Here is a 14,416-nt window from a genome sequence, read left to right as displayed (position 1 = left end):
TTTAAAGTTGTCTGTAGTCATAACATTCCTTGGCCTTGATTCTAATCTTAAGAGTTATTGCTGTCTGTTATTAATTTTACACACATGGCAAAAATGTCTATTTGTGTTTTTAAACCAATATCCCAATCCTGTTACTACTATTCAAGTAATTAATTGCATTGGCATCTTAAAGGGACAGTTCACCCAAAAATTGTCTCCCCTTTAAATTATTCCCAATGATCCTTTTTACCTGCTAGAGTGTATTAAATTGGTTACAAGTAGCTCCTTTGCTCCTATTTCAGCCTTTGAAATAGCTGATTTAGCCTGTGGTATCGCCACCTACACTTAACAAATTAATACTGGAGTATAGGCTATTGAATAGCCTAAGTATACACAGCCAGCAGAAGAGATTACACTCTCAGTGGGATGCAGGATAGTTAAGTAATAAAATGATCATTTTCCATTGTTCTCTCTATGCATTGAGCTTTGGTGTTCCAGTCAAATAAAAGATAAGGAAGCAAGTCTGTGTACATAAAGTTATAACATAATGAGATATGATATCACCTTTAAGTTCAATCCATTGTAATAGGCTGTGGTTTCAAAGCACAAAATCAGCTCCTTCATATACACAAATAAGCATGAAAATGGAATTTCTCAAATATTTTATACTCTGCAGTTGGTATAACAAGTCATTTAAAATACTTTAATGGAAAAACAATTTTACAGTGTACTGTTCCTTTAAGTAGATGCCATTGAAAATTATTACAAAACATCTATTTTTCCTCCTTCCAACAAGGAAAAAGGAAGTAAGGAATCGGAAATAACTTTATTGCAACATTTTTTCAGCAAAGTATATGAACACAACCTTCAGCACAACAATGAAACTAAATCCTATCACATTACACTGTTTAAATTAGCCATTTTACGTACCTCATTTTCAGCTCGGCTGGTGGGCTTATACATTTATATATTGATGTATACAGTATGTGCATAACAAGCTGTAATTTTATTTATGACTTTGTTTCATCTTTGACAGAACTGGGAGATAGATCAGTAAACTATTAGATGTGTGAAACTATTGTTCCTTTTGATGTGTTGTGTCACAGATAGCCAATCCCTCATCTTCATTTCTTTGCATACTTTCAAGTGCGGCTTTATATATATATATATCTGGTATTGAAGGAAACGTCAATGTTTCAGGAATCTTCTCTTCTTAGGTCTATCTATGTAATATTACATAATCTTTTTATATTCTCACATATTTACCAGGTTTTATTAAACTCAGAAATACCTAAATAACAAAAAAGAACTAGTGTAAAGTGTAAGTTAAAAAAAAAACACTACCAAACACATCAAAAATACATAATAATAAAGGGCTAGATTACAAGTGGAGCGGTATTTTGTGTTTTCCTATTGCATAGGATTTTCATTTTTGAGCTAATCTGATTGCGCTTGTATTACAAGTTGAAAGTAAAGTGTTTTTTTTCTCCAGCGGTAATCATATTTTCGCATTCCCTCATAGACACACCAACTCTCTCACGCAAACACCAAACACAAAGTGTACTTTGTCATTTATTTTTGATGTGTTTTGTGACACTGTTTAGTTTTCCAAAACAGTTAACCACAGCCTTAAGATCGCGGTAAGGATTCTAGCCTAAATCGCCAGCTCGCGGTAGCAATTTTATAAATGTACCCCAAATGCCCCCAAAATACAGTGGTGTGTATTTTATTAAAAAAATTAAATTGTAGCATTTTTATTTTTTAATAAAATAACTGCAACTGACTAAAGTTGGCAGGTGTGGGGTGTTAGGAAAAAAACGGCACTGAAAAGTACCTTTACATTGCAGTCTATGGGAACTGTCTGTTCCCAGTAAATATACATGTATATACACATATTAACACATAAATAAATATCATGTCTATAATCATATACATTTATATTTACAATTTGCTGCCATCGATGCGCAACTTACCCCCTTCGCTGTGCTAGTTCTCCATTGGAGCCTATGAAAGCGCCTTCTCGTAAGGGCAATGATTTCCAGCAATGTGAATGTGAGGTCGCATTCGCATTGCTCTCAACCTTTAATATCAGCGCACGGTAATGAAAGCGATATTTAGCGCTCTGCTTATAATCTGGCCCTAAATCCTCTAGTTAAAAAAACGTATCTAATGATTGTGAACATAAAAACACCATTACATTTTAAGGGGATTTTTGCAAATAAATAATTTGATAAGTTTTTTTTTAAGGGATTGTGATCGGCATCTATGATTCATATTCACTTATGTGTTGCACATATACATGAAGAGCAAAAAAGATGAAAAAAGGGTTATGGAGTAGCAAAACAAGAGGGTCGCACTTGTTTTTTTTGTTTTTTTTTTATAGTATATAGTATTGTTACAGCATATAATGAGGCATGTGTGTTTATTTAATTTTTTTTAAACAGCCAATAAAGTGAAAATTAAAGGTTCATGATTCACATAAAGCATGCAATTTAAAAAAAAACTTTCCAAAATACTTCTATTATCAAAACATGCACATTCTTTTTATATGCACACTTTCTGAGGCTCCATCTCCTACTGAGCATGTGCAAAAGTGCATTTATACATATATGGATTTTGTGATTGGCTGATGGCTGTCACATGATACAAGGAGGGGGGCAGATTAACTTTGAAATTTGCTAGAAAAATATTCTACTGCTCATTTCAAATATATAGTGTTATTGCATTGTCTTTTTATTGTGTATTTTATTCGATTCTAATATATTTAGTGGTCCTTTCATCTAATATACACATAAGAAAAAATGTATCACAAATAAGAATAAATCATCTGAAATGCCATAAAAAAATAATGAAAATAAAAATAAACCAATTACTGAGATTACCTCAGATGTGATTATAGAGAAAGGTAATTTGTGTTTTTATAATGAAGACTCGCAATACATCATAAAACAGATTTTTTTTTAGGGGGGCGGAGCCTGGCCATGCCGGAACATGGCTGCACAAAGTTAGTGCTCTGAGCTACACGGCATCCCTTCCCTAGATTGTGGCTAAAAAAGTAACCTGCAGAAAGCCCCTTTGAATTGCGGAGGGGCAGACAACACTGTGAGTCACTCCGACTGCGGAGATGGACTGATTCACAGCCGACATTAGAAGCAGCTCTGATCACTACTCGCGGCACAGACGCAGCAAGCGCCATACTTCTCTCCTCTCAGAGCTTTGGAGAAACACGCAACACTGTGCTTGGAGGAAGTAAAGATGGTCACGTCCTAAGTAAAAGTAAAGCACAAATGCGTGGATCCGATGATACAACTCAGACCACTCGACAAGGCGCATAAAGAATCACGCAGCTACCAGAGATCCTCGGCTGGCGCACCCCGGCCTAGCCTGAACGGTGACCACGCAGTAAGTTGTTAACACCGGCAATATGAAAATAACAGCAATTGATATCCTAAAATGAAGTAACTATGCTGCTTTAATAAACCCTCGCAAGTCACATCATATTTAGCAATACTGACACAGATGCCAGATGTGGGTATCCCTGACATGTATCACAGTTAACCATATTTTTAGTGTATGAGCAGTGGTTTTCACATCCAAACACCTAACCTCCGTTTCAGAAAGACACAAAAACTTAACTATATCTTCAGATCTGGACCACATATTGACCTATCTAGCCTCATAGAGGGGACAAGAGCTGCAAAAATGGCGTCCAAGAAAGGCGCGAAAACAGACAAAAATACAAAACAATCTTCTACACTTCCCTTGTCTGTAAGTAGTTTTTTCAGCCATACTGACACCTCTATCTCAGAACAAAAAGACACAGGGGGACCCGCTACAGCATCACAAGGCTTATTGCAACAGCAAACGGCACCTACTGACTTTATCTCACAGATTAAGGCAGATATAGCTAATCTCCCCTCTAAGTCTGATTTCGATTCCCTGAAAAGCCTTATTAAATCAGAACTCACTTCCATCAGGAAGGAAATATCAGACATTGGGTACAGAGTAGAGGACATGGAGGAAACCCAGGATGTATTGATTAATAAGACAGACTCCCTCTCAACCGCATCCAATATTCAGGAAGCCAAGATCTCAGCCCTCCAAGACAAACTGGATGACATAGATAACAGAAATCGCAGGAACAATCTGCGGATTAGGGGGATTCCAGAGACAATTGCAACTGGGGAATTGGAAAGTTTTGCTCAGCAACTCTTCCGTCATCTTAAAAAAGATCAGCAAGCCCCTGAAATTGAACTTGACAGAATTCATAGAGCCCTCAGACCCCCTCCACCAAGCACTGCTCCACCAAGAGATGTGATACTAAGGTTCCTAAGATATAAAGATAAAGAGGAAATATGGCTGCAAGCCCGCCAACTAAGGGATATACCATATCTTGATCATAACCTTCAGGTTTTTCTGGACTTGTGCCCCAATACGCTGCAAAGGAGGAGGGAAGTTGCTTTCATCACTAAAGCCCTTAGAGATAAAAAGATCAGATATAGATGGGGATACCCCTTCAGCCTAACCATCTCATATGAGTGCAATGTTTACACCTACAAAGAACCTCAGGACCTGGACTCTCTCTCCAAGGGCCTAAATATCACTTTTGATGTCCCAGCAGACTTTGATACCCAGGGAGACAAAGAAGATAACAGCGACCAGGAAGATCACAGTCACCTGAGGGGAAAACAAAGATGGCAGAAAGTATCCAACAACAAACGCAGAAGGGACAAACATAAGCCTGCCTCTATGGAGGCCACAGTTTCTACTGCACAGGAGACATGAAGCGATCCAATTCTGTGTGAGATTGTTTTGTTTGCTAAAAATGTATGAACATAGCTAGTTGACTTGCATATCTACATGTAGATATAGAATTTAGAGAGACTATAAACATCTATAAAGGTTATGTTAAAAATTTTAGAGCTCGAGGGAGGGGATGCTGTCTTGCATTTCCCCTAATATTATGACAAAAAGTTGTAATTTTATTGTTTTCTTATATTGTTTTGTTACATGGTTTTTATATGTTTGGAGTTTTGTTATAGTAATGCAAGAGCTGATGTACTTTTTCCCCAATGAGCAAATACACACTGAGACAAGAATTGTACACCACACACACATCCTCTATTTTCCAAAATACATAGATGGAGCCCCCGGGTAAGACTGAGAATACCACAAACATACATAAGGGACTTAACTTTCTCACGGTTAATGCGAAGGGCCTTAATAGCCCATTCAAGAGAAATCTAGCGATGAGAGACTTTAGGGAAAAAAAGCAGATGTGATCTTCCTACAGGAGACTCACTTCCTAAAACATAGAGAACCTGGAACGTTTAAACATAAATTTGGTGAGTCTTTTTATGCTTCCAACAACACCAAGAAGGGGGGAGTAGGCATTCTGTTTAAAAGGGGCATACCATTCCAAACCAGCACACAAGTAAAAGATAAGCAGGGCAGATACATCATTCTGGTGGGGTCACTATACCACAAACAAGTAACACTTGTTAATGCATACGCCCCGAACACAGCGCAAGGTGCCTTTTTCAGAAGTTTGACAAATGCAGTATTAGAGGTTGCTAAAGGCTCGTTGATCGTGTGTGGTGATCTCAATTGCACACTAGACCCTGCGTTGGATAATTCCACAGGGACGTCCTCCACCGCACATGCAATCATAAACAAACTCAAGTTATGTTTAAGAGAACTCGCCTTGCACGATGTCTGGAGGGTATTACACGATAGAGAGAGGGATTATACATTCTTTTCACACCCCCACGCTAGACACTCCAGGATTGACTATATTTTCGCTGAAGTCTCTAGTATAGCGCTCACGATTAGCTGTTAAATACTCCCGGCATCATGGACGGACCATTCTATGGTATGCTGCCTTATGAGATGGGACACTAGGGAGAACACTAGTTATCTGTGGAAGCTGGATGACAGCCTGCTAGACGACCCTATATATACGATTAGAATAGAGACTGCATTAGAAAACTTTTTTCAAATAAATTCAGGTGTGGGGGTGGATGTCAGATATTGCTGGGAAGCACATAAGGCGGTCTTAAGGGGAGAATTGATGAGCGTGAGGGCCCACCAATTAAAACAACAGAGAGTATACTATGAATCGGTCCTAAACAAGTTGGAGGACCTGGATAGAGAGCTTAAAAAACACCCTGAAGACACACAGACACTAGCCTTACTATCGGAGTATAAAAGCAAACTCAATGACATAATAGATAAAGATTGCAAAAAGATGGCTCTCAAACTCAAACAACAACATTTTGAGGGTAATAATAAGTGCAGCAGACTATTTGCTAGGAAACTAAAAAGAAAGATAAATAAAACACACATCTTGAGAATTAAAGACTCCAACGGGAGGGAGCAGGTGTCGTCCAAAAATATAGCAGAGGCATTTCGTACATATTACAAGAACCTTTATAACTTGCAGGAACCACCATCAGAGCATATTGATAGGTTCTTGGATGACCTGAATTTCCCTGAACTAAAAGAGGAAGATAGGGCTTACCTGGAGGAACCTTTCACGCTAAATGAAATTAAAAAAATAATTAAGGATCTCCCAAATGAGAAAGCACCAGGGCCGGATGGCTACACAACATATTACTATAAAAAATATGTAGACGTACTCACACCACATTTATTGGATCTATTCCAGACGTTATCAGAACAAAAACCATTCCTAAAAGAATCCTTGGCAGCCCAAATAGTGGTGCTTCCTAAGCCGGGTAAAACAAGTGATAGAGTTGACAACTTTCGGCCTATATCATTACTTAATAATGATATTAAGATTTACGCCAGATTGTTGGCCAACAGATTAAACTCCATTATACCACGCATAATAGCTAGAGATCAGGTAGGGTTTGTAGTCAATAGAGAAGCAAGGGATAACACTGTGAGAGCGGTGGACTTAATAGACTATGCAGTGTCGAGAGACATACCACTAGTGCTGATCTCCACGGACGCGGAGAAAGCTTTCGACCGTGTCCGGTGGAGATTTTTGCAGGTGACACTTAACAAATTTGGTTTGGGGAATCCATTTATATCAAAGATCATGTCATTATACAAGTTTCCCTCAGCACAGGTGCGGGTCAATGGCATATTGTCCCAACCCTTCTTGATACAAAACTGCACCAGACAGGGGTGCCCCCTGTCACCTCTGCTCTTTGCGTGTGTGGTGGAGGCTCTAGCTATATCGATAAGAAAGGACAAAGATATAGAGGGAATCAAAATCAGAGAAAACAATTATAAAATCATGCTGTATGCGGACGACATCCTGTTCACTCCCACAAATCCACTCACATCGGTACCCCTGATATTAGAACACCTGAGGGAATTCCAGCTGGCATCAAATTTCCTAATTAATAAATCAAAATCGGAGATACTTAATATTTCCCTCCCACATACACAACTCTCTCGGCTGAAACTAATTTGCCCTTTTAAGTGGCAAGAAAAATCACTGCGGTACCTGGGAATCCATCTGACAAATAACACAAAAGACTTGTTTCAGGTAAACTATATCCCATTACAAAGGAAAATTATAGCCGACCTCTCCTCGTGGAGGTCTCTTCATACATCATGGATAGGGAGAATAAATATTTTTAAAATGAACGTCCTACCACGCTTACTGTATGTAATGCAAGCCCTACCCGTGCCCCTGCCGAGCTATTTTCTTCCGTCACTACAGGCAAAGATACTAGAATTTATCTGGAACAAAAAACACGCCAGAATTAACAAAAATATTATGTGTACACCCCTCCACAATGGAGGTCTGGGAGCCCCTGACATACTGAAATACAATCTAGCTATCCACTTACAAAGGATCCTTGATTGGTCACATAACTTCCACAATAAAATATGGGTTCAAATAGAACATGAGATAATGGGCTTTAAACACCTGGGAATGCAATGCTGGATCTCCCAGGGAGGTTTATTTAAGGATAATAGCATAAATCTACTGTGCGGAGAAACTTTTAGAGTCTGGGATAGAGTACTACAAAAATTTCCGCACATATCATCTAGGTACTCACCACTGACGCCACTACTTGAAAATAGAGAGTTCCTACCGGGGCTGAACCTATCCTCTTACAGCACGGACACAACACATAGAACCCTACAAGTATTCCAAATGGGAAATGAGACCAAACTTCACACGAGGGAAGAACTGATAGCAAAAGGTCTCTTGGTTTTCAATAATTGGCTATTCCACCATCAATGCACTTCATACATTTTTAAGCATATCGATAGGAGAAACCTAATAAGGCCATTGACACAGTTTGAAACGCTATGCGCTGCGTCAGAACCTACACAACACTCCCTATCGTTATTATATAAAATATTACAAATACAACCCACGGGTCATGTTCCTCACTATGTGGAGAGATGGGGAGAGGAGTTAGGCATAGATATTGACCACAGGGAAGCAAAAAATATTTTTTACAGGGTCTCAAAAGCCTCTGTATCAGCTAACATAATAGAGCTAAACCTTAAAATCTTACACAGGTGGTACTTGACCCCAGTTAGGATACATAAACTATTTAACACGCAAAACGATGCATTCTGGCGCTGCGGATTAGAAAAGGGAACTATGACGCATATATGGTGGTCGTGCACTGCCATAGCACCAATGTGGGCAAGCATAGCTACAGAAGCCTCTAAGGTGGTGGGCAGGGCACTACCGCTGGACCCCAAACTGTGGCTTTTTCTGCACACACCCAGAAAGGTATCAACAGCGTAGAAGAAGATGCTTCTAATTCTGAGCAACGGTTTGAAAGTGTTGTTGGCTCAGAGTTGGAAGACGCAGAACGTGCATAGTATAGCTCAGTGGGTACACAAATGTAATGAACTATTGAAGCTAGAAGAATACCATTATATGAAAGTTAAGTGCAAAGACTTATATGCACAGTTGCTAACATTATGGGAAACATATGTGTCACAGAGATTCGAACAACAAGGGTTAGATAATCGTGGGTGAGTCTCTTTTGGATGACATAGGCCAGGACATGGGGGGGACAAATGTTGTTTTGTAATAAAAAAGATAACTGTGTGTGATTCTTGGGGAAAGAAAAATTGAGAAATGAGTTTCAACTCTTGTATAGAGATTTATGTTTATTGTTTATGTTGTATAATTATATGGAAATTGTTTCCTGCACTAGGAACCTGAAGGACTATTTTCCCTAACTCTTTGTGTTTGCAAGTATTACTAACTCTTCAGTTGTTACTGTATTATTTTTCTTTAATTGCTGGAAACTCAATAAAGATATTTAAAAAAAAAAAAAAGATTTTTTTTAGATTTTGTTTTCACAATTTGATCAAACTTTAACTTGCTCTCTTGCGTTTCAGATCTTCCAGATAGATTTAATACTCAAGAAAAGATTGTACACGAAAATGTCAATAAAATAATGATATTGCAAAATAGAGTAGATGGATTTGAAGATTCTTCACAAAGAAATCATTGAGGAATTATTGACATTACCAAAACTGCAGAATATGCAGACTTTACACCTAATAAATTACCACAGGATCTGGAAATGCCAACTCAACATATCCCTTAAATTGTTGAAAGGGGCACACCCTCAGAGGAAAAATGTTGACTGTAATCATAGGAAAAAAACTATAATTGGGAAATATTTAAATTTTCACAATAAAATTAATATTTTAAGATATTTTAGACAGAAAGATCCTTTTTTCACCAGGCAGGAAAGAATCTTGTTATCCCATTACTTCTCTATAGAAACACCTAACAAAAGATTAAAAATGGCTCCTATTTGTACAAAACTGATTCTGCCTTTGAAGCGCCATTGATATACCCGGCTACACTTAAAATTCTAACTAGAAAATGAGCACCGATTTTTATTAGCTTCACTAACTGGCACTTGTAAGGGGTGAAAATAAGACAACGGCTTTATAGAGCTGCAGCCACCAAAGGAAAAATAATAGCATGGTGAATAGTAACCATAATGTTATAGTTGTGCCCAGTTGTTTAATGGCCCTTTAAGAATTTCTGTAAAGCACTCATAGTTAGAGATATATGAAAAACGTCACATCCAGTCACTAGAACTTATACTTGTGAGTCAAAAGCATATAAAACACTTTCTAGGATTGACATATTTGTTAGATGAGAATGTTTCCCTAGACCTTTAATTTCAAATAATAATTTTAACAATTGGCTTAAAGGGACAGTCAAGTCCAAAAAAACTTTCATGTTGCAAATAGGGCATATAATTTTAAACAACTTTCCAATTTACTTTTATCACCAATTTTGCTTTGTTCTGTTGGTGTTCTTAGTTGAAAGCTAAACCTAGGAAAGCTCATATGATAATTTCTAAGCCCTTGAAGGCCGCCTCTTATCACATGTTTTTTTATTTGCTTTTCACAACAGGGGAGAGCTAGTTTATGTAAACCATATAGATAACATTATGATCACGCCTGTGGATTGTGGCAGACACTGCACTAATTGGCTAAAATGAAAGTCAATAGATAATAAATAAAATGTCATGTGATCAGGGGACTGTCAGAAGATGCTTAGATATAAGGTAATCACAGAGGTAAAAAGTTTATTAATATAACTGTGTTGGTTATGCAAAACTGGGGAATGGGTAATAAAGGGATTATCTATCTTTTAAAACAGCAAAAATTCTGGTGTTGACTGTCCCTTTAAAGAGAAGTGGAGGGGATTTTATGGGCATCATGTTACCTATATACACAACCCTGAAATGTTTTTGGGAGGCTTCTAAGGTTGTCTTAAAAGAAAAAGTAAACACTTTGTAATAAGATATTTCTGTTATGTTGCTATAGAAAAACATATCTGCCAAGTCTTAACATTTTAAAAAAAATATTAAAAAAATTAACATTCATTTTACAATTATTTTTCAATAACCAAACTTCCCCCAACATTTTCCTTATTTGGATGAGCCAATCTGGGCTTTAGTCCTCAGACAACAAGGCTAACCACTGTCATAAAGCTAATATAAAATGCATTTTTTTGCAGTTATCATCTGATAAAGCTAATTAGGGACAGTTATGTAGCAAATTTAGCCGTGAGAAGTCAGCAAGGTTCATTTCAAGTTCTGAGAATTAGAAATTGCTCAGTTATTATTATTATTATTATTATTATTATTATTATCAGGTATTTGTAGAGCGCCAACAGATTCTGCAGCGCTGAAGTTTTCATTATTAAATGAAAAGGTGGCAAAATAAATTATCAAAGTATATGCAAAGTTGTTTTATTATGCATGACAACATTTTATGTAAAACAAATCTCAAGGTATTTACTGGCCCTTTAAGGGGAGAAATAAAGCCATATTTGATTAAATTAAAAAATAAAACTAAAGCTAGAGAAATTGAGCTATTAAATCAGCTAAAGAATGTGTTTTGTTTAGCTATAAATAACCTTAAAAATTAGCTATGGGCAAAATATATAGAGGCAAAAAAAGAGACATTTTTAAACCAAAATTTTTTTCAAGAGCATCTGCAAATCAGATCACATTTTTACACATGTGGTAGAAAAGCAGGAAAATATCTGGCTAATTTAGTAAGAGCGAGAAAAAAAAAACGAAGACAAATGTAGCAGAAGCAATTAAAGTGTCAGGCAAGAGAATGAGAATATAGAAATTGATAAATATTTCCAAAACACTATACATCAGAAATTGCCCATAAGGGAAACAAAGCAATGGTTTTATTAAATTAGATTAAATTACCAAACATTTACACTAAAAAAATTAACATAGTTAACTCACATTTCTGAGGACGAAATTAAGGGCCAGGTTATAAGTAGCGCGCTAACATTCACACATGAGCAATATAGGGTTTATCACAGAGGTTTGCACACGTCGAATGTAGCGCACGTATTACAAGTTGAAAGTAAATGCCATCTCTTGAGCACAACTGAAGTTAACGTGCGCCGGGATAGCGCAACCTCAGAGCTCTGTTTAACTGTTTTCCAAAACAAAAAAGTGTCACAAAACAAATAAATAAATTTAAAAGTACAATTACACTCATAATAACACTATCTAATAAAAATGATTAAAATAAAAATATTGCACAAAAAGGGCTCAAAGATATGAGGTCTCAGGTGTTAGAACAAAACATTGCAGGCAAAGGGCTTTAAAGGGACACTGAACTCAAATGTTGTCTTTCATGATTCAGATAGAGCATGCAATTTTAAGCAACCTTCTAATTTACTCCTATTATCAATTTTTCGTCATTCTCTTGCTATCTTTATTTGGAAAGCAATAATGTAAGTTTAGAAGCCGGACCATTTTTGTTTCTTAACCTGGGTTGTCCTTGCTGATTGGACAGCACCAATAAACAAGTGTTGTCCAGTGCCTGAACCAAAAATTGTCTGGCTCCTTAGCTTAGATGCTTTCTTTTTCAAATAAAGATAGCAAGAAAAAGAAGAAAATTGATAATAGGAGTAAATTAGAAAGTTGTTTAAAATTGCATGCTCTTGCTTCCTCCTCCCTCTTTCCGCCATACTGCAGAGCCGGCACCATGGTGCGCATGAATGTTCTTGCAGATGCTCTGAAAAGCATCAACAATGCAGAGAAACATGGTAAGCGTCAGGTTCTGATCAGACCGTGCTCAAAAGTGATTGTGCGGTTCCTTACAGTGATGATGAAGCATGGTTACATTGGTGAATTTAAGATTATTGACGACCACAGAGCCGGGAAAATTGTTGTTAATCTCACAGGCAGACTTAACAAGTGTGTTGTCATTAGCCCCAGATTTGATGTTCAATTGAAAGATTTAGAGAAGTGGCAGAACAATCTCCTACCATCACGTCAGTTTGGATACATTGTGCTAACCACTTCAGCTGGCATCATGGACCACAAAGAAGCTAGGCGAAAACACACAGGAGGCAAAATCCTGGGATTCTTTTTCTAAATCTGTACAACAGGCAGGCCAATAAACTGTTATCACAAAAAAAAAATTAAAAAAAATTGCATGCTCTATCTGAATCATGAAAGAAAAAAAATTGGGTTTAGTGTCCCTTTAACATAGAGATACTTGTTTTACTTTCAACTTGTAATACAAGTGTGCAAAAAGCTTACTTCTAGCACTTCAATCATAATTTGGCCCTAAGTGGATGATAAAAACTGCTTCTTTATATAAAGCTATAGGACCAGATTAAATTCCTGCAGAATATTATGCAGTATATAATTACTTATTTTACTAGCTCAGTAATAACACTTATTCCTAAAAAAAGTAAATGTTAAGATTTGTATCAACCCATCTCCTTATTTAATAATGATTATAAACTGTTAACAAGTATTAACACAAAAATTGATTGATATAAGTGATAAAAGACTTCATATATGAAGCTCAAGCAGGCTTTTTGACAGGTACATATACTTAATTATTAGAATTACTGAAGTTTTCGAATAAGTCAGATTTTGCCTTAAAGTGATAGTAAACGCTTCCCTTTGGATAAACAGATCCAGAATGTTAAGTGATATTTTAGGTGGAGTTTAATTCATCAGTTGTAATGAAAATGCGTTGTAACTTACTTTTTAATATAGATATGAAATTCAAATACCGTGCGTTCCACCGCCCACTTCAAAAGTCATTTTCTTGTGTGCAAATGGTTTGAACTGTTCTCCAATGAATGCTCTAGCTGCAACAAAAATGCTGTGCGGAGAGAGTGCTGGTTGGAGAACAGTTCAAACAGCTCACAAAAAATATTAGTAAGAGCGCGGGGTATTTGATTTTGATAACTACATCAAAAGTAAGTTATAGCGCATCTTCATTTGGTAAAATTGTGAAAAGATTAAGCGATTATGTAACAAAATAAACTTTAGGCTAAATAAGATGCTTAAAGGGACAGTCTACCTTTTAGTCGCCTTAAAATCTTAACTTAGATTAATCTGCAAATAGCCTCATGTTCCCCTTTCTATATCATGCGGCAGGAACAGTAAAAAGGTTATTTTAAAATGTATTTTATTTATGGCTACTTTAAAATGGCTGCCAAGCTCCACCCACTGATGACATCATGATCTGATCTGAGAGGCACTCTGCTGAATAGCATTGACAGTCTGTTTAAACCCAGTTAGTGAGTCTTTTGTAACTAGTGAGACATTAATGCAGCCCAGATCGTATTCTCACCAGTGGGCGGAACTTGGAAGCCATTTAAAAGTGGCCAGAAACAATATTCATCTTAAAATAGCTTATTTACTGTTACTGCTGCATATATATATATATATATATATATATATATATATACAGGGAGTGCAGAATTATTAGGCAAATTAGTATTTTGACCACATCATCCTCTTTATGCATGTTGTCTTACTCCAAGCTGTATAGGCTCGAAAGCCTACTACCAATTAAGCATATTAGGTGATGTGCATCTCTGTAATGAGAAGGGGTGTGGTCTAATGACATCAACACCCTATATCAGGTGTGCATAATTATTAGGCAACTTCCTTTC

At 36.9% G+C, this 14,416-nt stretch overlaps 1 protein-coding gene across 1 annotated transcript; it reads left to right on the top strand.

Annotated features, from left to right (window-relative positions):
• The first annotated feature begins 12,445 nt into the window (after positions 1-12,445).
• On the top strand, positions 12,446-12,929 carry LOC128659386 (40S ribosomal protein S15a-like). The gene has a single exon (XM_053713039.1). The coding sequence runs from the start codon at positions 12,481-12,483 to the stop codon at positions 12,871-12,873; it is 393 nt and encodes a 130-aa protein (XP_053569014.1). The 5' UTR covers positions 12,446-12,480; the 3' UTR covers positions 12,874-12,929.
• The last annotated feature ends 1,487 nt before the right edge of the window (positions 12,930-14,416 follow it).

Source organism: Bombina bombina, chromosome 5 (genome assembly GCF_027579735.1).
Source record: "Bombina bombina isolate aBomBom1 chromosome 5, aBomBom1.pri, whole genome shotgun sequence".
NCBI lineage: Eukaryota > Metazoa > Chordata > Amphibia > Anura > Bombinatoridae > Bombina > Bombina bombina.
Note: the sequence above shows the minus strand (reverse complement) of the source record. Positions and strands in the feature narration are given on the sequence as shown.

Excerpts from the sequence above, each read along its gene's own strand:
- LOC128659386 (XM_053713039.1), top strand. The coding sequence starts at position 12,481 with ATGGTGCGCATGAATGTTCTTGCAGATGCTCTGAAAAGCATCAACAAT.